This window comes from Prunus persica, chromosome G2 (genome assembly GCF_000346465.2).
Source record: "Prunus persica cultivar Lovell chromosome G2, Prunus_persica_NCBIv2, whole genome shotgun sequence".
Lineage (NCBI taxonomy): Eukaryota > Viridiplantae > Streptophyta > Magnoliopsida > Rosales > Rosaceae > Prunus > Prunus persica.
The window spans coordinates 12,158,593-12,179,742 of NC_034010.1; the positions used below are offsets into that span (position 1 = coordinate 12,158,593).

The 21,150-nt window shown below is 36.2% G+C and overlaps 2 protein-coding genes across 2 annotated transcripts; one reads left to right on the plus strand and one right to left on the minus strand.

The window, feature by feature from the left end:
• Positions 326-8,397, plus strand: LOC18779706 (probable aspartyl aminopeptidase). The gene is made up of 11 exons (XM_007213375.2): positions 326-598; positions 683-773; positions 1,106-1,241; positions 1,716-1,988; positions 2,410-2,557; positions 3,391-3,630; positions 4,350-4,482; positions 5,482-5,663; positions 6,227-6,339; positions 7,655-7,759; positions 8,002-8,397. Exons 1-11 carry the CDS (start codon positions 431-433, stop codon positions 8,003-8,005), a joined length of 1,593 nt encoding a protein of 530 aa, XP_007213437.2. The 5' UTR covers positions 326-430; the 3' UTR covers positions 8,006-8,397.
• On the minus strand, positions 9,364-15,280 carry LOC18780133 (R3H domain-containing protein 2). Its single transcript, XM_007211553.2, has 5 exons — positions 14,680-15,280; positions 12,380-13,085; positions 11,086-11,455; positions 10,067-10,464; positions 9,364-9,767 (listed from the first exon to the last, which is right to left on the minus strand). Exons 1-4 carry the CDS (start codon positions 14,921-14,923, stop codon positions 10,414-10,416), a joined length of 1,371 nt encoding a protein of 456 aa, XP_007211615.1. The 5' UTR covers positions 14,924-15,280; the 3' UTR covers positions 9,364-9,767; positions 10,067-10,413.

Consider the following 21,150-nt stretch of genomic DNA (forward strand, 5'->3'; position numbering starts at 1 on the left):
AATTCAAGTAGGATACCAAACCAACCCTAAAATATCACCAAAAGATGCTTGAACTCAAGTGAACTACCTCAATTGACAAGGTTGACAATTTCTGTTAAAATTCTCATTAGCAACTAGAAAGCCAAATTGAAATTCAATATACCACACAAATTTCAAATAAGTTTATATTCAGTCCACATTGCATCCAAATTTGAATCTGACCTGTAGATTAGATTAAAGTATCGCTTATATAAAAATTTAAAATCTTTTTTATTTGGATGGAATTATATATTTAAGTTTATTTTTTGGTCAAGACTATTTGGATGGGATTGCATTGCAGTTCATTTGCTAGAAATTTTAACTCATTTTGAGGTATCCTTATTTTCATGCCTTTTTGTACAAGCTCCAAAACACTCGACAGAGAGTGTCCACAGTCCATCAGTTGAAAGAAATGGCAGCGATAACTCGGTTGCAGCAACTGCAACTCCTCCACCACCCTCCTCTCACCCTCAGGCGTTCCATTCTCTTTCACAAGCCCAAACAACTCACTCGCTCACGCCCTCGCAGTTTCTCCACCTCTCCAATCCTCTGCTCCAACAATTCTCAAAACACCCCCGAGGTTCTCTCTCTCTCTCTCTTCATACTTGAGATATATATGTGAGATGTAATCTGTATGCCAATGTGCTGAATGTGTGTGGTTCAGAGCTCGGCTTCAACGGTGGGAGCAAATGCGTCAATTGTTGGGGATCTACTCGACTACCTCAACGAGTCTTGGACTCATTTTCATGCTACGGGTATTTTAATTAATTTTTGTATATTTGTTAGCTTAGATTTCTGGTTTTTCTGATGAATTTGTTAGTACGCCTCCGTTTGGTTACTGGGAAAATTAGAGGAAGGAAAGGAGAAGAAAAGACAGTCTAAACTCTGTAGCATCCTTATCTTATGTGTAACTGCTAAGATGTGGACTAGAAAAACCGGTCTTTAAGATTTATTTTCGAGATTCCAATCTTAGCAATGATCGGATTCTCAGCCTGAATAATGCTCATATTTTAAAGAAAGAGGTGCTGAATGAGCTGTGGTGTGTGGTCGTAATTTTGTTCTAATTAAGGATTGGTCTTTTTTGCAGCTGAAGCGAAAAGACAACTTATTGCTGCTGGTTTTCATTTGCTGAATGAGAATGATGAGTGGGACCTCAAGCCTGGTGGACGCTACTTCTTTACACGAAACATGTCTTGTTTGGTTGCATTTTCTGTTGGAGAGAAGTGAGTGAAACAATCCTACCAGTTGATAAATTCTCTCTAAATGGTTGAAAATGGTTTTAGGCTTTATAATTAGCAATTCAATCTGCATTACTCATAACCTCGTTGAGTATGTGACTGGTGATTACAGTTGGTGAAGTGGGTTTGTAAATTGTGTAGCCATCGGTGTTGACTTCTGTATCCTTGTATGGCCCTCATTTTCTTGTAACATAGTTTGTCGATCACGTTGCTCATTGAATTGTCCTTACAATGATATAATCTATGTCCACTGCTTGCTATTTTCTTAATCTCCCTAGGTTAGTACTTTTCCATCAAATTTTTTTCTAGTTTATCATGTTATACTTTCTAACTTGTTTACTGCTTCGTATACAACTGAAGTCGCTCTTTCTTTTTTTTTTCTTTGTCATTGTTACGTTTAGTTTTCTAGTTCTACATGATTAGCACTTAATTAATCAAAACTTTTTCTTAGTTTTTCAGGTATACTGTTGGTAATGGTTTCCATGTGATTGCTGCACACACAGACAGTCCATGTCTAAAATTAAAACCAAGATCTGCATCATCCAAGTCTGGATACCTAATGATCAATGTGCAGACATATGGAAGTGGTTTATGGCATACTTGGTTTGATAGAGACCTAAGCGTAGCAGGCAGGGTCATATTGAGAGGCAGCAACGGTTCCTTTATGCATAAGCTTGTCAAAGTGAAGAGACCTCTGTTACGAATACCAACACTGGCCATTCACCTTGACCGGTTAGCAAACGTCTTCTATAATCTGCAGTTTTTTTCAGTTTATTTTATTTTTAACCATCTTTAAGAATATGTGACCACTGTATGTGAATGGTGAAGACCTCATTCATTGAGGATTATAGATGATAGCATCCCTAAACCCTAAAATATTATTGTGTGATAGTCAAAAGGCCTAGAAAGTACATTCAAATATTTCTTTAAGAGGTAAAATTATATCCGTTTTCTTTTTTAAAGGAAGCAATAATTAAAATATACAGTGCAATCAAGCCAAAATTTAGCACGAGGCATATAGTAAAACTTGATTTTCTCCAATTCCCGACACTGTTTTCTCCAAGCCAAAGTTTGTGAGTAGTCATGGTGTTGTGATTTATAAGTAGTAGGTGATCCCTCATATTATCTTTTTGTTTTTTGTGTGCTGGTTTAGCACAGTGAACAAGGATGGATTTAAACCAAATGTAGAGACTCAACTAATTCCATTACTGGCATCGAAACTAGAAGAAGCATCTGTGGAGACAAAAGAGAAAAGTACCACAACATCTTCAAAAGCGGCTCATCATCCATTGCTCATGCAGGTATCTGTTTGGTTTTCCAAAATTAGTTGGTAAAAACTTAAAGGTATCTTTCAAAAGTATAGGCTGGGATATCAGATCTTTGTGTGTTTCTGGTATGGTGTGATATGCGAGCTTGCACTTTCCATGATCTTTTGTAATGTGACTATGTTTTGAAAATAAAAAAGGTTTATTCATGTCACTCTAAAATACTAGAAGCATATTGTTTCACAAAATTCAAGAAATGTCTTTTCAACATTATAATAAATAAAAAGTGAAAGGTACTGCATTGTTTGTAAGAGTTGTACATTATCAGTGCTTGTGCAGTTATCTCCATTGCTTTTTATGTGGTTGGTATAGAATACGAAGGTACATTTTCAACAGGAAAGTGCAAGAAAATTACTATATTCATAATAATGTCACCGGTGTTAGAAATGAGAATGCCTCTTCTATGTATCCTTTTTATGCAACTTTAAGAGGCCCAAAAATTTCTTGTAATTCTAAGTTAAAGCATTCAATCCATATCATTCTCTAAACTCTACAGAAATGGTAATACCATGAGACTATATAAAAATGGTAGTTATCTATAAAGAAACTTATGTGATGTGATTTTATTACGTTGGATATATTATGTGGGCATTCCCATATCAAATGGCCAGAATGGTCCAGTTTTTATGTTTGACTTATATCACAGATATATAGTGTTGGACTTGTGCACTTGTGAACTCTTATATCTAGCGCTAACTTTAACTTAAAACTTCAACTTCTTCATTTGGTGCACTAATTTGAGTTTTGTGAAGTAGTTTAGGTATCAAATACATTTTCATTGAACTAATACACACAACTATGATTTTCAGGCTCTCTCAGATGAGCTCAATTCTAACATTGACGACATAGTGAGTATTGAGCTGAATGTTTGTGATACACAACCTAGCTGCCTTGGAGGTGGAAACGATGAATTTATTTTTTCAGGAAGGTTAGATAATCTTGCCTCAAGTTATTGCGCGTTAAGGGCTCTCATTGATTCATGTAAATCACCTGGTGATTTATCAAGTGAACAGGCTATACGGATGGTTGCTTTATTTGACAATGAAGAGGTATTTCATTCTTCACAGGTTCTCACAGCATGAAGTTTCCTTTATCCTCATCTTAGTAATTTTCTTGTTATGCTAGATTCAGATTCATGTGTCTCTAAGGATAGTTTCTGTGCCTCACAAATTCTCTATCTTATGAGAATCTAGTTAATCACTTAATCACTTGTGATGAACTCTAAAGTTACTTGAAGGATTATACACATAGGGCCAATTACACTTTACCCCGTCCAAGGCGGCACCCTTTGTCAATTCATACCTCATCTTTAACACGTTGCAATGTTAGACCTGAAATTATGATTTCGTTGCCATGTTAGACCTCCATTACAAATCTGCCAAATTGGCCGTTAACTGATGATGTGACAAGTACAAACCGCACATTTTCAGAGTGTCAGTCGTGAACACAAATGCTACACTATCTGGAAAGCGGATATTTACTTTTTCTCTGTGTGTAGAGGTCCATGTTTTAAGTTATTTTTCACTTTAAGTTATTATTTTTTGAATACATGAGTTTGCTATGGAATTGCTAGTTTTTAACCAACATGTTATTAATAAAACCAGTTATCACTGTCTGTCAGATGTCTTTCGATTTGTTAGTTCTTATTTCTACAATGCACATCCTCTTGCTACTCATTTTGCTTATAAATGATAGTAGTGTTACATGTGCATTATCTCTTGCCTTTTTTACCAATTCGCAGATGTTATCTCTAACTCTTATTGTTTAGGTTGGTTCCGGCTCAATTCAGGGGGCTGGTGCTCCAACTATGTTTCAGGCTATGAGACGTATAATTAGTTGCTTAGCTGACAAATATGTTGGTGAAAATGCATTTGAGCGTGCAATTCGCAAATCATTTCTTGGTATGATCTGCACCTTAATTTTTTTTTTCCTGCAGGACTTTTTATAATTCTCTTTTCGTCATTATATTAGATTTTTTTTTGTTTAGCTTTATGTATGTTAAATTGTTGAAAAAGGTGTACACACTACAATTCTATCCCCATGTACTATTGTTGGTATTAACAAATGTCATCAACTTTTCCAGTCACATGCCTGAAAATAAATGTACCCCAAGTTAGGGTACATAATTTCATTCTAGGAAGTTTTTGACCTATTATTTAGAACTATACCATGATATACTACAGTTTGGTCCATTTCAATGGAAGAATTTAAAAATAGGATTTGGGTTTGATTGTAAATTGGTTAATTGGCCTTTAGCAGTATGAATTTCCTATCTTCATAAACCACACATAAATTTGTTTATTTATGGACAGGAAAGGTTTCAAATATTCAAGTGAAAAATTTATTTTCAAATCCCTCCTTTTCTAAGACAATCAAATTTGTATTTGATTGACATAAGGAATTAATTTTTCTAAAGTCCAGTTCAACAATTTACACTAAAAATTCAAATCCAAATCTCTCATTTTAAATCCTTCCATTCAAATGGAAACCCGAGACAGTGAAGCTGGGAATAATTAAGACAATACATACATATTGTACATTCTTTTATTTTCTACTTTAATTGAGTTATCCCTGGAAACTGAATTTGTACTCAAACAGATTCTAACAAAGGTACCACACTAATGCACATGGGGAAAGGACGAGGACCACATTAATTAAAGTTGGGTTACCACTTTGATGAAAGCCCAAAAGTTCAAGGGCCATTGCTGATGAAACCCCATAAATATATGAGCAGGCAAAGACATTAGTGTTGGTCCTGACACCAGTACAATTTAACAAACTGCAGAGAAGTTTTGATAGACTGTTATATAGCTCATTTTATTCTTTTGTGACGGGCATATAACTTATTTCGTTCAATTTCTACTTTCTGAGTGTGTATTTTGGATGCTTTCTCTTAATAGTGTCAGCAGACATGGCTCATGGTGTACACCCAAATTTCATGGACAAGCATGAAGAACACCATCGACCAGAAATGCAAAAGGGACTCGTTATCAAGCATAATGCAAACCAGCGCTATGCTACCAGTGGAGTTACATCTTTTCTTTTCAAAGAAATTGGCAAAATCCACAACCTTCCAACTCAGGTATTCACTATTGGCCAACCCAGTTTGGTTACCCCTTTAACAATCTTGCATTAAATAAGTCAGGTATTCACTGTTAGTGAGTAATTTCTTTCTTTTCATTTATTTACCCCCCCCCCCCCCCCCCCCCCCCCCCAACAAAAAAAAAAAGATTACTTTCTAAAAGTATATTCAAATGTTGCTGACCTATTACAGCAAAAATTGAAATCCATATTGCAAAGAAACTCTGAAGGTCACTAGTGACTTTCTTTTCTATATTAAAAACCCCCCTCCTCCTCCCTTTAATTTAGCGTCTCCTTTGTGGATGAGATACTATAGAATGACCTCGATGATGAGGAACGTCACTCTAAGGATAAATCAGTCCTGTTTTGGAAGTCATTTTAAAGCATTTCGGGATGAGGTCAACAAGTGGCAGCAAATGACTATATTTTAGCTCATCACTTTTTTACCTAAATAAAGAATATTGAGTGGTTTATATGTTTGGTTGATTCTTTTTCTACAATCTCTACCTCAGATAACTGTAATTTAGCTCATCACTTTTTACCTATTTGATTATTTCTGATTAGGAATTTGTGGTGAGAAATGATATGGGATGCGGATCTACCATAGGTCCCATACTAGCTTCAGGGGCTGGTATTCGTACTGTTGATTGTGGCATCCCTCAACTTTCTATGCACAGGTATCACAATAGATTGATGTGTCACATTAAAATAGATCTCGAATATTTTTAAACCAACTGCTATTTTTGTGTTTCATTATTTTTGGTATAAATATTTTCATTTTGTAATGGACTTCATTTATTTCTATGACACTGTCATGTTATCTGCCACATCATGTGGTGGTTGGCGACTCTAGTATTATTGATCATAATAATTGGCTTTAAGAAACAATTGGATTATATTTCTTAATGGGCGGATACCACTGGGTGGGGAGTAACAACTATCTATGTGTAGGAAAGCTTTTGGTGACTAGTATTGTTGATCACGATATTTTGTGATGAGTAGACACTACCATTGGGTGGTAGTTAGTACATTCAGTCTTGCATCTGGGGTTGGGTTAAATTATTAACAAGCTAACTATAGTGAGCCTTTCCTCCAAACAAAATGAAATTGAGCCACTAAACTAGTAAAGTGAATAAATATTATTGATTAACTATCGTCATAAGAATGATAAAATCTTTAAGCATTTTGATATTTTCCACCGAGATAGGTTAAAGTATATGAGCGCTCCTTTATATGTAACTGATATTTTTCAATAAAAGATACGTTAATATTATATGTCTGAATTTTAAAATTTCAGATAGTCCTTATGGATGTATACATAGAGGAGTAATAATTATTTCTTTCTAGAGAATGCGACATTTTAGTGTTAGTAGCTGCACACACAAACTCCTAGTCCTGCGTTAGAAGGATATGCCGCCAACTGAATACACCTTGTAGAGTCTTTCATCTCTAAATATCCTAGGAGAAAAGCTGTCAAGGCCATGCAATTTTTGGGTTAATTTTTCTACTTATTCTGGATCTTATTTTTTATTTTTTATTTTTTCCAATTTCTGCTTTTCATGCTCTTGGTTTTCTAGTAGCAGGTAACCTTGTTCACTGCATTAAGTATTTGGTTCTATTTTTTGTGGCTGTTATTCTGATGAGCTAAAAATTTGTTTAACGATGAGACGATGTCAGGAAGAAGACAGGATATTGTTTGAGTAAAAAGAGAGGAAAATGATAAAGAAAGCATTTCCATGTTGTGATATTGTGATTCTATTGATTTCATTTTAAGAAGAGTCAATTGATCTTGTGAGAGAATCAATTGGCTTAATTCTTCCTGTCAGAACCGGGTTTTGGGAAAAGAAAAAGAAAAGAAACATTAAAAATAATAAATAAAAAGGATTGCCATTCATTTTTGGTTACTCTCTGATACAATGCTGTTCTCTCCAACCTGGTATGTTGAAATGAATCATCACTGCTGCCTTTCTTTACTTCCATCGTTAACTGCAGTGTTAGAGAGATATGTGGGAAGGAAGATATAGACATTGCTTACAAGCACTTCAAGGCATTCTACCAAGCTTTCTCAAGCATAGACAAGAAGCTGAATGTAGATTCGTAAGTTGCCTTTGTAGCCTTGTCTGAATTTATTATTCATTATGCGTGTGTGTGTGTGTGTGTGAGAGAGAGAGAGAGAGAGAGAGAGAAATTGAGATTTTAAATAATTCCTTACATTCAAGAATCTTATTATTCATCACATAGTTTTTCCCTGCAAAAGGAAAATTTGTTCAAGGCTGGATTTTGGCAAGAACAATGAACCTTTTTTTTTCTTTTTCTTTTTTTTTTTTTCCGGTTGAAAGGTAACAAGAACTTCGTTGAAGCGAAAGTCTAGCAAGACAGTTGGGGCACATGGAGGTTGCGTCTGTTCAATTACGGTTTACTGGAACTGATGGAATCTGAGGAGGAAGCAGAACTAACATCAATGTCAGGACTACCTCTTAGCTTGGTGTTGGCCTTGGAGAGTTTTTGCTTCAGCTCAGATAACAAAGCCTGATTCTCCTGGTTGAGCACTTGAGCTTTCTTCCTTAGCATTTCATTTTGTCGGATTATATAACAGTTTTGCAAATGTATCTGCGAGTTCAGCTTCTCCATACCAAATTGTTGGATTAAATGAAATAATGTTGTTGGAGAAACAGAGTGAGGAACTTAATTTCAATTGGATATAAATACTACATCTTCCCATATAGGGAACAAAACAAGCACCCAGGAAACTATACCGACTTGAAAACAAGGAACACCCATCTGCAAAGCCCCTTTGTCTGCCATTTTCATGTTTTGGAACTTGAAAGGATACCTTTGATAAAGTTGGTGTTTTTCACGTAGAAGAGTTGAGCATTGCACGTGAGGATGACTTGTTAATAGGAAGTTCCTTGAGGGACAAGGAGGAGAAAAATGTGAGATTGCGAAAAATAGAAGACATGGTCTAAGACAACAAAACAAAGACGCATGACAATGATGCAGCCTCAACACCATGCTTATGCACGTGTTGCGGAGTGGCTACCTGAGGAAAGAATTATGGTACGGACCCATTTGGCGAGCTGAATTATATGGCATCCTAGTCAAATGTTTAGTGGCCTAAAAACTACCTGAATTGGATTATTTAATAATATATTTTTGTTAATCCGACCCCTTAATCATTTGTATTATCAAACACATGGCTTCTTATATGTATATATATACATAAACTAATTAAAAACACGAAAAAGAGTCTGCACACTTATCAAACGGTAATTTGACTTTAAAGAGAGAAATATTTTCCTTCAGGAAATTTAACATACTTATGAGAATGTTAGGCTCTAGCCTCATCGACATCACAGTAAACCGAGTCTTATGCTTATTCATACCCCCCACAAGTTGAGATTACTAAAATTCGAGTAACTGGTTATGTTTAAACTACAAATTAATGCACTACAAGCTTTGGAAAAAAGTATTGTAAAAGCATCATTTGTGACTCTTTAGAGGGCAGTGAGCTTTCGACCAAAAAAGAGAGCAGTGAATTTGCATACGGGAAATAAAGCAACCTTCTTTGACTTTTGACAAACATCTTACAAGCCCCTGTAGCTACACCCCAATAGTGAATTCTGACCTACTTTCTCGGGTGCATCTAGTGTCCGAACCCGAAATACTTGTCCGGAAAAGAACACACCAAAATGAAAAAAAAATTGGCAGTTAACCAAATACTTTTTAGATTCATGCGACATCATTGGATGCAGCCTGAAAAAATAACATGTCTAGATTGCAGAGTTTAACGACTCATAGACCTGGCCAGGGTTTTAGAATTGCTACAACAGATAATTATCGCATTCAAATAAAACAAAGGTGGTCATAAAAATAAATAAATGCAGACCAAAGTGTTTATATGATACATGATGCAGAATGACCTTTTTTTAAATTTTTTCTGCAGATTGTTCTAGTAAAGCTTCAGAAGTAAACTATCAGATCTTTTGTCAGAACAACCTGGATGCAGACCAAAGCTCCCAAAAGCATACAAATAGCTTTATCTTCCTATTCGCACTCCCTCTGGCTCTTTGTTGTGCTGCTTACTCTCTAAACAAACTACCAAAGCCTGCAAAACAAAATCCAAAGCGATTTGTTCATGCTTCTATTTAATGAATATATATACACAAAAGTCTATCCAAGGAGAAGTTGGAAACTGGCATATCAACTGCGAGATCAAATCATCCTACACTGTCACCTACTGTGCATCTCATCGTCGATGCAAGTACTCAAGTTTTTTCATAAGATGATGCAAGTGTTCAAGTTGGATCTTCAATAAAACACCATTCTGGGTGGTGGATGAGCATGTGTGAATGTGTGTTTGTGTGTCCATATATAAATGCACTCATGCGTGTCCTGAGAGCATACCTTCATCCAAGCAGAGCACATACTTTCCCAGCTCTGTTAAAATTCTTCTAGATCATCATCTTCGTCATCATAAGGGGTAAACAAAGCTCTCAAAAGAGCTGATTTAGATATATTTCCAAACACGTAGAGCTTCTTCATCATTCATCATGGATGGGAGAAGCTTCCATTGCAACCAAGGAAGGGGGGAATGGATGATGCAGTTGTCCATAGAATTGATCCATCCACTCAAGCCCACCTTGGTTCTCTATACCTGCACTCCTGCCAACTGAAATATGTGCGGCTCTCACAGCCCATCACACTTTATGCTCGACTCTGAGCAGGCAGGGTGCAGGCACGGCCCCTGCCCCTCACCGGGGCCGGGCTAACCCAAAACTTGCATCAGGTTGCTGTTGATGAGACTGTAGAAAAACAAGCATCATATTACAAGCAGTCAAAATATGTGGAACCTGCTACTTAAGAAGCATTTTACGAATAAGTAAAAACTCTGCACAATTTTTTATTCATCAACAGGGTTTTTTATATTAGAATCACTGCACTGAAATTGCAATTTTATATGCATATCTGTTGTTCTACTTTAGATGACTCTTTTCCAAGATTAGCAGGAGGAGAAAAAAAAATATTTAAAATTGAAAGAAAACGTCATCAGTTTTATGCCAAAGGTTATTCAAGGGAAGCAATTAAAAAAACATCTTTTTCTTTTCGTACACTAGAATTTTAGGAGAAAAAAAAAATTGATGATAAGGCTGAGGCTACTTCGATGGCTGATAATAAGCAAAGTGGTATTAAAAAAATCATAATATGGACTGAAATTCGAGGTAAAGACCACAAAAGGAATCCATTAGCACTACACATTAAAGTTCAAAACATTTATAAGAAAAAAAGGATATGGTCCCCCTTCCTCAAGAAAAAGTGATCAGAAGTCTCACATTCCGCGTTTAAAAAAAAGGAGATAACATCTTCAACAACAAATTAACAAGATTACTAAAACACTAGAGAAGATAGCTGTTAAATCGCCACACCTGTGAAAAAGGTTGGTGAATGTGTTCATGAGGATGGAGAAAGGGCATTCCAGGGCGCTGACAAGGATACTGGGATGAATGCAGATATATGCCAGATGTAGATCGCGCACCAACATGATTCGCATTAAATGGTGTGATTATAGTCTCTGGATGACCATAACCAATTCCTGCAGGGACTGATGGTGCAACCCAAGGCCCAGGTAAGTGTTGTGGAAGAGGCCGAGGCTGATGTTCAGTAGAAATCTGAGGCCTATGAGCAGCACCAAGTTGAGGAAATTCGGTGTTGTAGTTCAATGCAGGTGTATACATAGGCTGGATGGTATACGGTCCACCAGTGAATCCAAACCCAGGATCGAATCTTTGCATGTACCTGAAAAAATATTTTATTACCGGATTCATTCTTGTCCTGATCCACCGGACCATAAAACTTTAGCTAACTATAAAATAACAAAATTAAGTACACTTGGAGCTATACAACAATGCATGCTCCAGAACAATTTTCTGGTCTGGGCTACATGGAAAACTTGATAGACAACAACATTCTACCCTTAAGTTCTTACTTTGTTGGCTTCTATCAATTATAGCATTCATTATCATTATGGCTGGTGATGGATAAAAAAAGTACAGAGGGGAAAATATCAGAAAGCATATTTAGGAGTTTGAAACATGTAGTGGCAGATTGTCCACAAACACCAGAGGTCACCCTATGGATGAAAGGACAGACTCCAACACTGACAACAATAACAATGTTCATAAGGAACCAATTTTTCCACGAATGGATAAGATAATCTCATTATCTTTTTTTAAAAACAAGAAAATCATGTCAAAAGAAAAGAAAGGTGGTAGCTTAAGTAAACAGCAAAACTTAACTGGACCACCTGACCACAATAAAAATTATGAAACAAGAGTTTGCCTCCAAAGACAAAAAAATAATGGTCATCATATGGATGAAAGGACAGGCTTCAATACCGACAACAATTACAATGTTGGTAAAAAATTATTTTTTGCATGGATAAGATTATCATATTATCTTATTTTCTTTTGTTTACCACAAAGACAAAGAGAAAACCATGTCAAACGAAGAGAAAGGCATTAGCTTAAGAAAATAGAAAAACTGAATGGGGCCATCCAACTGCAAAAACAATTATGAGATGAGATCTTGACTCCAAACAATTTTCTTAGATTAAACAGACATCTGCCCAAGGAAAAAAAATTAACAATGTTCCTGCCACGCTTCCAAAGAAACAACTGGGAGAGGTGAAAAAAAAGCCGATACAGACAATGTATACCATACCTGTCATAGCTCCGGTCATAATCAGGGTCCTTCCGATCAATCTCACGATCCCTAAATATAGCTACCCTATTATTTGGTTTGTACCGCCCAACTGGCTCCTTCTCTGGCCTACTTCTAGCTGTTCTACTGCTACTTGTTGAGGACTCAATTAAACCCCTACCAGAATGTAAATCAGAAACACTTGACTTATCTTCCACCTTTGGCATCACCAAGGGAACATGTTGTGGAGTATCCTGCATTCTTGGTTCACTTTCTGATTTCCCACTTGAACTGCCACTCATATTAATACTTGAATTAAATATTCGTGCGCGAGCCCTGTTATACTCTTCTTTCCGTTCTTCAACAGTTTTGGAACTGTTTGCTTTTGCCGAATTTGAATTTGCATTGTTGGCAGTCTGTGACCGTTTCTGTGGCCTCTGTTTTATTGCAACCTTAGTAACACCACCATCTTCTGATGGTAAACTAACAGGTATGTCTGCAAGGCGAATCTGAGGGAGTCGACACTCAGAAGTTTTACGGACAATAATTCTGGAACCAGAGCCATCAGGTAAATTATTATCTAATAAAACCATTGACTGAAGTGAATAATGCTGAGCCACACGGTGTGCAGCCAATCGTAAATAAGAAGTGGGCAACTGCTGAAACTCTAGCTGCTGCTGAATAGGATCACGGATAAACTTCTCAACATCTTGCTCCATCCGTAAAACTGCACAAGAAGATATCTATGAAGTTCATTATTATGAAGAGATAAATCTAAACAAGACAGCACATCCTGACTGCATGAACCAAACATATTATGACAACAACTATGATAAAATAGCAATCAATGAGGAGGATGATGAGAAGTATAAAGAGAAAAGAAGGGGCCAATTATTATCACAACGTCTACTAGGTCAATCTTTTTCATTTCTTGTAAAATAGTGTATCACATTCAGGCTTTACTCTGCATCTTGTGCTTAATCATGATTTAAAAATATCAAGGAACATTTTCCATCCATAGTTTAGTACAAGAAAGTGTAGTTGTACTGCTAGACAAACAGATAACAGGAGAATCTCGAGAGCCAGGAGGGAGGGGTGAAGACCTTTAGATGAGCACATACTAATATTTTACATTGAGAACTCCATGAAAGAGTGATGTCGTACATATGGGCTTCTAAGATAATTGTTTCTAAAGATACCAAGAAATAAGGTTTACATCTAGTTCATCAACCACACTGTTTGAAGTTCCAACCACACTGTTTGAAGTTCCAACCTCACATTTTTTTATAGGTGAGTGCAAGATTTTATTTCTATCACAACAACAAACCATCCTTCAACCCTGAACATACACCCATTTCTCCCTTTATTCCACATAAATTCATGTCAAATACTGCAATGCAATTTGATAATGTATAACAGGTAATCACACTCTTTCACCGTCAACAGGAACGGACCCAACCATAGGCTGACCTGGGCTATAGCCCAGGTGGCTTTTATTATTTTTCAGCCCAAAGTCACATGTAGCCCATTGTACAGCCTACCCCACTTCACGCATCAGCCCTTTAACATGTACAATTTTCTTGGTGGGTCATATTTTATTGGTGGAATGTAACCAAAAAAATTATTTTATTGGTGGAACCTTAAAAATTTCTTTCCTCAATTTGTTGTTACTGAAATTTGGGGATTTTTTTAAGGTTCATGAAGTATAAATTAGGGATTTTCAATTCAGTGTTATGAATTATCAATTAGGGATTTGCAATTAGGTTTTGTACTGTCAAAGCTACTACACCCTACAGAATCTAAAAATAGAAAACTGAAGGAACTCCTGAATCTGTTTTGATGCGCATGTACATTAAAACATCCAAAAATAATAAAGGAGAGTCATTTAGTCACGAACTGGAAGAGATGTTATATCATGTGATCTTCATTTTTCTTATTTACCGGAGGTAATAAAGCCCTCTAACGAAATCAGCTCAAAATTTGAATGGAAGTGTTCATCCAGTAGCTTATTACTTTTGCATATGTCTTGATTTCTGTTATTCATTCATGAATAATGCACCCCATAAAAGGGCATACCTTCCAATAGAGAACATTTGAAGGTCAACGAAAATGACATACTAAACCAGTTGCACACAACCCATTCAAAGACAAACATACTAAACCAAATTAACCTAATTTTGATTCAATTTCCGCTTCACTTTTGAAGAAGCTTAAGAATAATCTGACGGTCAAAACATGAAAGTGACTTTTTTGGTCGGTGTAGGCAATTATAGGAACAAAAACACATATATCAAACTACCTAATACTTATGTGAAGCTTACTTGACAGGCGCTCTCTAGGGTTTTGCAAGGCCTCGCGAAGGAATTGGTCGACTTGATTGAGGGCATCCTCGGAAAACTTATCAGAAGCATCAGAAGCCGAGGAAACCAAAGGCGAGACATCGTTGAGGTCTTGGGGCTTGGAGTCTTTGTTGGAGGAAAGCATAAGGCGGTTCATGGCCTCGTCCAAACCGGCGACCTCCCATGACTCTGGGGCTCCGAGATCCTCCACCACAGAGCCCTCCATAGCCAAACGATCCCTCCTCCCTCTTTCTCTCTCTGTCCCAATATACGTACGAATACGCAATCGAAAGCAAAGGGCAAAAGTCGAGGCTAGGGTTTGAGGATAGTTGGCGAACAATTCATCAAAGGACGTATGTGTCCTCTGAGACTGAAACCCCAACGAGATTCTGGGGTTTGGATTTCATGTGAATTTGGGGGTTATTCTAGGGTTTCGGGATGAGAACGAAGAGAGAGAAAAAAAGTCAGACAGAAAGAGAATGAACGGGATTTAAAGAGGAAGAGAGATAGGGTTTGAGTTTGACGATGGATGGCGTGTTTTTGCGGGTGGGTGGGATGTTCTTTCTCACGTACCACGTGGCCTTTTCCTTTCTTTTTTTTTCCTTTTTTTTTTTTCTCTACAAATCATATTAATTTGTTTAGCTAGCCACTTTTGGAGCGACTACTCCAACTATTAGAGCAACTCCACTTATTTGCCTCTTGTCATAGCAAGGGGGGAGTTAGGGCAGCCACTATTTACGTGAATAGTGGTTGCCCTTTCAAATAGTATTTTGTGTTTCCACCCATTGTCATGGCTAAGGGCAATTACTATTCATTTTTTTATTTTTTCACAAATTTTTTAATGAAAATAATTAATTTGGATAATATTTTCGGATAATATTTTTGGGTTCGTACATATCAATATTTATTATAAAATTCATATCTCAATCGGATAAAATTTTGATATTTATAGAAGAAAAAAAATCAGTAATTTTTTGGTATTTTTTTAAAAAAAATTCATTTTTTTTCATTTTTTTTATTGCACAAAAATTGGCTGCCATTGGATTGGAGAAAAAAATCTGATCGGAGAGCCCAGAGTGCGATATGTGGACTTTTAGTGGTACTGTAGCGCCTGACACTATAGCATCACTGTAGCACTGTAGCGGCATTGTAGCGATGACGTCAGCACCAAAACGAGGGCTGGAGCTCGGGCCAACCTTGCCCTCGGGCCAGCCCAGGTTGCTGGGTCCCACCTTGCGCTCGGGCCTGAGCTCTCCTCTAGAAACAGATTTTTGTTTTTTTCTCCCCCCAGCCTTAAGCTCAGCTCCTTGCTGGAGCTGCTCTTAGGGTGGGCACTTTTGGAGGTTTTTATTTTTTATTTATGCGGACTTTTGGAGTTTTTTTTTTAATGCGGATTTTGGAGTGAGTATAATATAACGTTTTTTTTTTTTTTTTTTTAGTTTGTATAATAATTTGGTTCAATTTTAATCATAATTATAAATAAAAATATTTATACCAAACTAACCGAATGTTTAACGGTTGAAATTAATTTGGATCATGTATTTTGGGCCTAAACCTAAATTGTTTTTCTTTTGCAATTTTTCAACTTTATTAGCTCAATTACAACAAAAGAAATTTTCATAACTTCCTAAATAATTTTCATTTTCCAACTCATCAAACCATCCAAAAGTTTAAACATACCATCAAATTTCAAAGTTCAGCATAGTTACAACTGAAAGATCTATAACTTCAAAATTACATCAAACTTTAAATTCAATATTCTTATTTAGCTATTAGTTACAACTCTCTTTTAAGTCGACAATAACAAGATTGCACATGAAAAATAAAATATATATATATATATAAATGACCGGTTCGGTTTAAGTTAATTTATAAAAGCTCAAAATCGCATATGAACTAAACCATTACTGTAATGACCCAAACCTAAAATTCATATTTTATTAGTAATTTATTATGAGGCAAGACAATTTTGCTATTGGAATAATTTATTAACAAAAAGTTGACTTTTTGACCGAAAAGGAATTTGACAATTCCACATACGCCGTTGCGTAGAGCACGACGAAACGAGTTTTGTAGACACGAAGTGGACTCGAATCGGAGCTTTAACGAAGAATATACGATTAAAATATCATGAGGGGCAAAATGGTAATTTGAAAAATCAGATTGGAAACCCTCACTCTCTCTCTTCTCCCTTAGTTTTCTCTCTCTCTCTCTCTCTCTCTCTCTCTCTCTCTCTCTCTCTTCTTCTCGTCGCGCGACCTCCCCTCCTTCTCCGATTTGTTTTTGTGACGTTGTCGCCGCCACAGACCACCACCGGCTAGGCGTGGCAATGGGTCGTGTCGTGTCGGGTTCGTGTCGTGTCGAGATTTTAAACAGGTCAGAAATGGTCAACCCGAACACGACCCGTTTAATAAACGGGTCAGAAATTGTCAACTCGAACACGACCCGTTTAAGAACGGGTTGACACGACCCAACCCATGTAACCTGCCACCTGTTCATTTTTTATTATAACTAAATTAATAATTTTAACAGTTTGATAAAACTTCTCCCAAATACAACCTAAGTAAATAATTAAATACAAATATATATTCATTAATTCAAGTTCAACTCCAAATTGAATATAAAAGTTAAAGTTCAACTCCAAATTGAACAGAAAAGTTCAAATCAAGTTACAAAAGTGAAATAATTACAACACAAAATACAAATACATATTCATCAGTTCAAGTTCAACTCCAAATTGAATAGAAAAGTTCAAGTTCAACTCCAAATTGAACAGAAAAGTTCAAATCAAGTTACAAGAGTGAAATAATTACAACACAAAATACAAATAAAAACCAACTTAATAATAATCAGTCTTCATCTTTCATTCAACCACATCAACTCTGTCCACCAACAGTGACAGTATTAGAGCCCCCTGCAGAATTTGTAGCATTTATTTCCATCTTGCTAATATCCTCAGTCAATTCTTCTAGGTTGGGTGCTAAAGTACAATTTTCTACAAAGTAAATAATAAGGATTAAGCTGATGTTGAAAAGAAACAGATACAAGAAATAAGAATTAAAGTTTGAGCAAATATACCTTCACCAAATATCCAATCACGCGTACAAACTAGTGCCTCAACATTTTCAGGCTTAAGAGCACTACGATACTGATCAAGCACTCTACCACCAACACTAAATGCTGACTCAGATGCAACTGTGGATATTGGAATAGACAATAAATCACGTGCCAAAATTGATAGTTCAGGATATCGAAATTGGTTCACTTTCCAGAAATCAAGAACATTCAACTTTGTCTTCCTATCAATTTTGGGCTCATCCAAATACAATTGTAACTGAGTCTTTTGGGCAGAAGTGGTAAACTCTTCACTTTCAAAGTTATCAAATTCCTATAAAAAAAAATAATAATAACATTAATATGAGCACAAAGAGTCAAATGTATATTAAACTTTTATGTATTCCTATAAAAATAAATAGTTATTTACCTTCATAACATCCAAGCATTCTTTAGAAACCATGTCATCAACATGAGAACGAGCACCATTTGAGGCACTTGAAGTACCAGAAACAGATTCAGAAGAAGAATATATCCGAAAATATAAATCAAAGAGAGAAAACAACATATCACGAACTTTAGTCATTTCTTCGGAGTTGTAACCATACAACCTTTTATAACAAAATTCTACAAATTGAATTTTGTATCTAGGATCCAATATTACAGCAATTGCAAGGATCAAACTATACTCTTTCCAATACTTATCGAACTTTTCCATCATTTGAGTTGCCATAGATTTCATGAAACTATCTGAATCAACCTTTGCCTTTCTCAAAGTATCTTCCACCACAAAAACTTGAGGAAAATACAGATTTGCTGTTGGGTATTTAGTTCCAGAAAACAAACAAGTCACATCATAAAACACCTTAAGAAATTTGCTAAGTTTTTCCAATTTTCCCCACTCATCTTGAGAAAGAGAATGTTTGTAATTAGAATCACTCAATTGTAAATGCAGAAACGCACGTTGATAATAAAGTGCACTGTCAATCATAAGAAATGTGGAGTTCCATCTAGTGGGTACATCTTGACGCAATCCCCTTTTACATTCTAAAGAAACTCGTGCATCACAATTTAGGAATTTCTGTTTCCTCCCTTGTGAACCTCTAACATACTTAATGCTTTCCCTAATTTTCCCTACAGAATCATCAATGTGTTTCAACCCATCTTGCACTATTAAGTTAAGAATGTGAGCACAACATCGAATATGAAAAAACTTTCCATTCATTAATAATGCATCCTTTAAATTAAGTTGCCCTTTCAACAACTCAACAAAAGTATCATTTGAAGATGCATTGTCTAAAGTCATTGAAAAAAGTTTCTTTTCCACCCCCCAATCAGTCAACAACCTATAGATTTTCTCACACAATGCAACACCAGTATGAGGAGGAGGCATAAAACTAAAATTCAATATTCTTTTCTGCAATTTCCAATTAACATCAATAAAATGGACAGTGAGACAAAGATAACCATCTGTGGTTATAGACGTCCATAAATCAGATGTCAAACAAACTCTTCCAGGAACTGAACCCAAAATTTCCTTAAGCTTAGCTTTTTCTCTATTATAAAGACTCAACACATCAGCCTTTGCAGTATTACGAGATACCAATTTAATATCAGCACAAACATAATTAAACAGTTGCCTAATTCCAGCATACTCAACAAACTGAAAGGGTAGGTCATGCATGATAATTGCCATCACTAATAATTCACGAAACTTCATAGGATCGAACTTGGAAGACCTTGTTAAGATAGCCCCATCAGATTTAGATAATAATAACTGGCCTAAATCACGAGTATCAGTTTTCACACAAGATTCAATATGACGCTTCAAATTCCCAGTACCATATCTACTATCACACAAATATTTTTGACCACATTTCATACACTTTGCTCTTTGCTCATTATTTTCATCTATAGGAAGAATTTCAAATTGAGTCCATACCGCTGATGTGAGTTTTCTACGCCGCTTACCAATCTGAGTTACCACTGCATTGTTGTTGTTTGATGGATCTGAATCAACCACATTGTTTCTAACTTCTCCAACTCCAACTCCACCTTCAGCACTTTCGGATACACCGTCAAAAGTATCCATTCCACCTATATGAAACATAATAATTTTATATTAAAAATAATAACAATCAAGCAAAATCTGTGCAACAAAACAACAACGAATTTAACAAAAAAAACACTTACAAAATTATAAATTCCAACACCTCCAATCGAACCTGAAATGAAATACAAAAGTCCAATACCATAAATAAATTAGAAATAGAACAACAAAAAAACAACAACAACAACGAAATAGAACAACAAAAGTCAATTGATTTGCTTTCTGTAGGTGAAACACAAGAACATGACACCTTCTGCAGCCCTGGACTATGTGCGCTCTAGAAGACCTCGTGTGCTGTTGGCCCCTCACAGTGGAATGTATGTGTTGCAGATTTCTTATATTTGTGCATTTTATTGTAATCTGCAATCTTCTTTCATTTTAAACTTTTGCAGTGACTGATGTCATTCATTCCCATATCCATACAACCTCACTCACCATTTTCTAAAGTTGCTTGCACTTAAAAAATAAGCAGGCTGTTCAAGAATATAGCAGATGTAAGCCAGCTACCACAGCATGCTCTCCGTTAGGAGATGCAGTTCTAATTACCAAAGCTGATCTTGAAGGCTATCATGGCACGTGTGACGATTATAGTAATTAGTTTCTCATTAACAACCCTAAAAAAAAAATTTCAGAAAACCACCAATCTAAGATTCTAAGACAACCCAAACAAAATAATCAGAAACTAATAGAATAAACGAAAACTAGAAAAGGAATTCCGTCAAATGCAAACTAAGCACAGGAAAAAGAACCAACCTTTGAATCTGATCTGGGTATCGAGACCAACCCTCTTGTTAGTTGTTGAGAGGTAGACGAGAGAGAGTTGAGAGGTAGACGGAGATGAGACCAAAGCAGAGGGAGTAAAGAGATGAGGCTTGGATTGGATTTGGAGAGGAGGGAACTGGTTTGGTGAGCACTAAGCAAACTAAGGCTAGGCGGTTGTGTGGAAACTGGAAAGATCGTTCGTTTGTATCCAGAGCGTATGAGTGAGAGGCTAGGGTTATGAACTTATGAATATATATATGTGTGTTAATTTTTATTTTTTTAAAGAGGGTATTAAATTATTAATAAGTATTCTGCTAGGGTTTTAGTTTTTTAGAGTTTGCAAATAAAACGGGTTAATGGGTTCGATGCAGGTTGACACGACCCGTGACACGACCCGTTAAATAAACGGGTTAGATAGGTATTATAGCGGGTTAGCGGGTTGACCCAAAACCCACCCGTTTATTAAACGGGTCAGAACGGGTTGACCCGAAATTGACCTGTTTTTTTATCGTGCGGGTTAAACCCGC

Excerpts from the sequence above, each read along its gene's own strand:
- LOC18780133 (XM_007211553.2), bottom strand. The coding sequence starts at position 14,923 with ATGGAGGGCTCTGTGGTGGAGGATCTCGGAGCCCCAGAGTCATGGGAG. Across the intron at positions 13,086-14,679 it reads CCCTAGAGAGCGCCTGTCAA|TTTTACGGATGGAGCAAGAT; the intron begins GTAAGCTTCACA and ends CTTCTTGTGCAG. Across the intron at positions 11,456-12,379 it reads TATGACCGGAGCTATGACAG|GTACATGCAAAGATTCGATC; the intron begins GTATGGTATACA and ends ATATTTTTTCAG.
- LOC18779706 (XM_007213375.2), top strand. The coding sequence starts at position 431 with ATGGCAGCGATAACTCGGTTGCAGCAACTGCAACTCCTCCACCACCCT. Across the intron at positions 5,664-6,226 it reads TCCACAACCTTCCAACTCAG|GAATTTGTGGTGAGAAATGA; the intron begins GTATTCACTATT and ends ATTTCTGATTAG. Across the intron at positions 6,340-7,654 it reads CCTCAACTTTCTATGCACAG|TGTTAGAGAGATATGTGGGA; the intron begins GTATCACAATAG and ends CGTTAACTGCAG.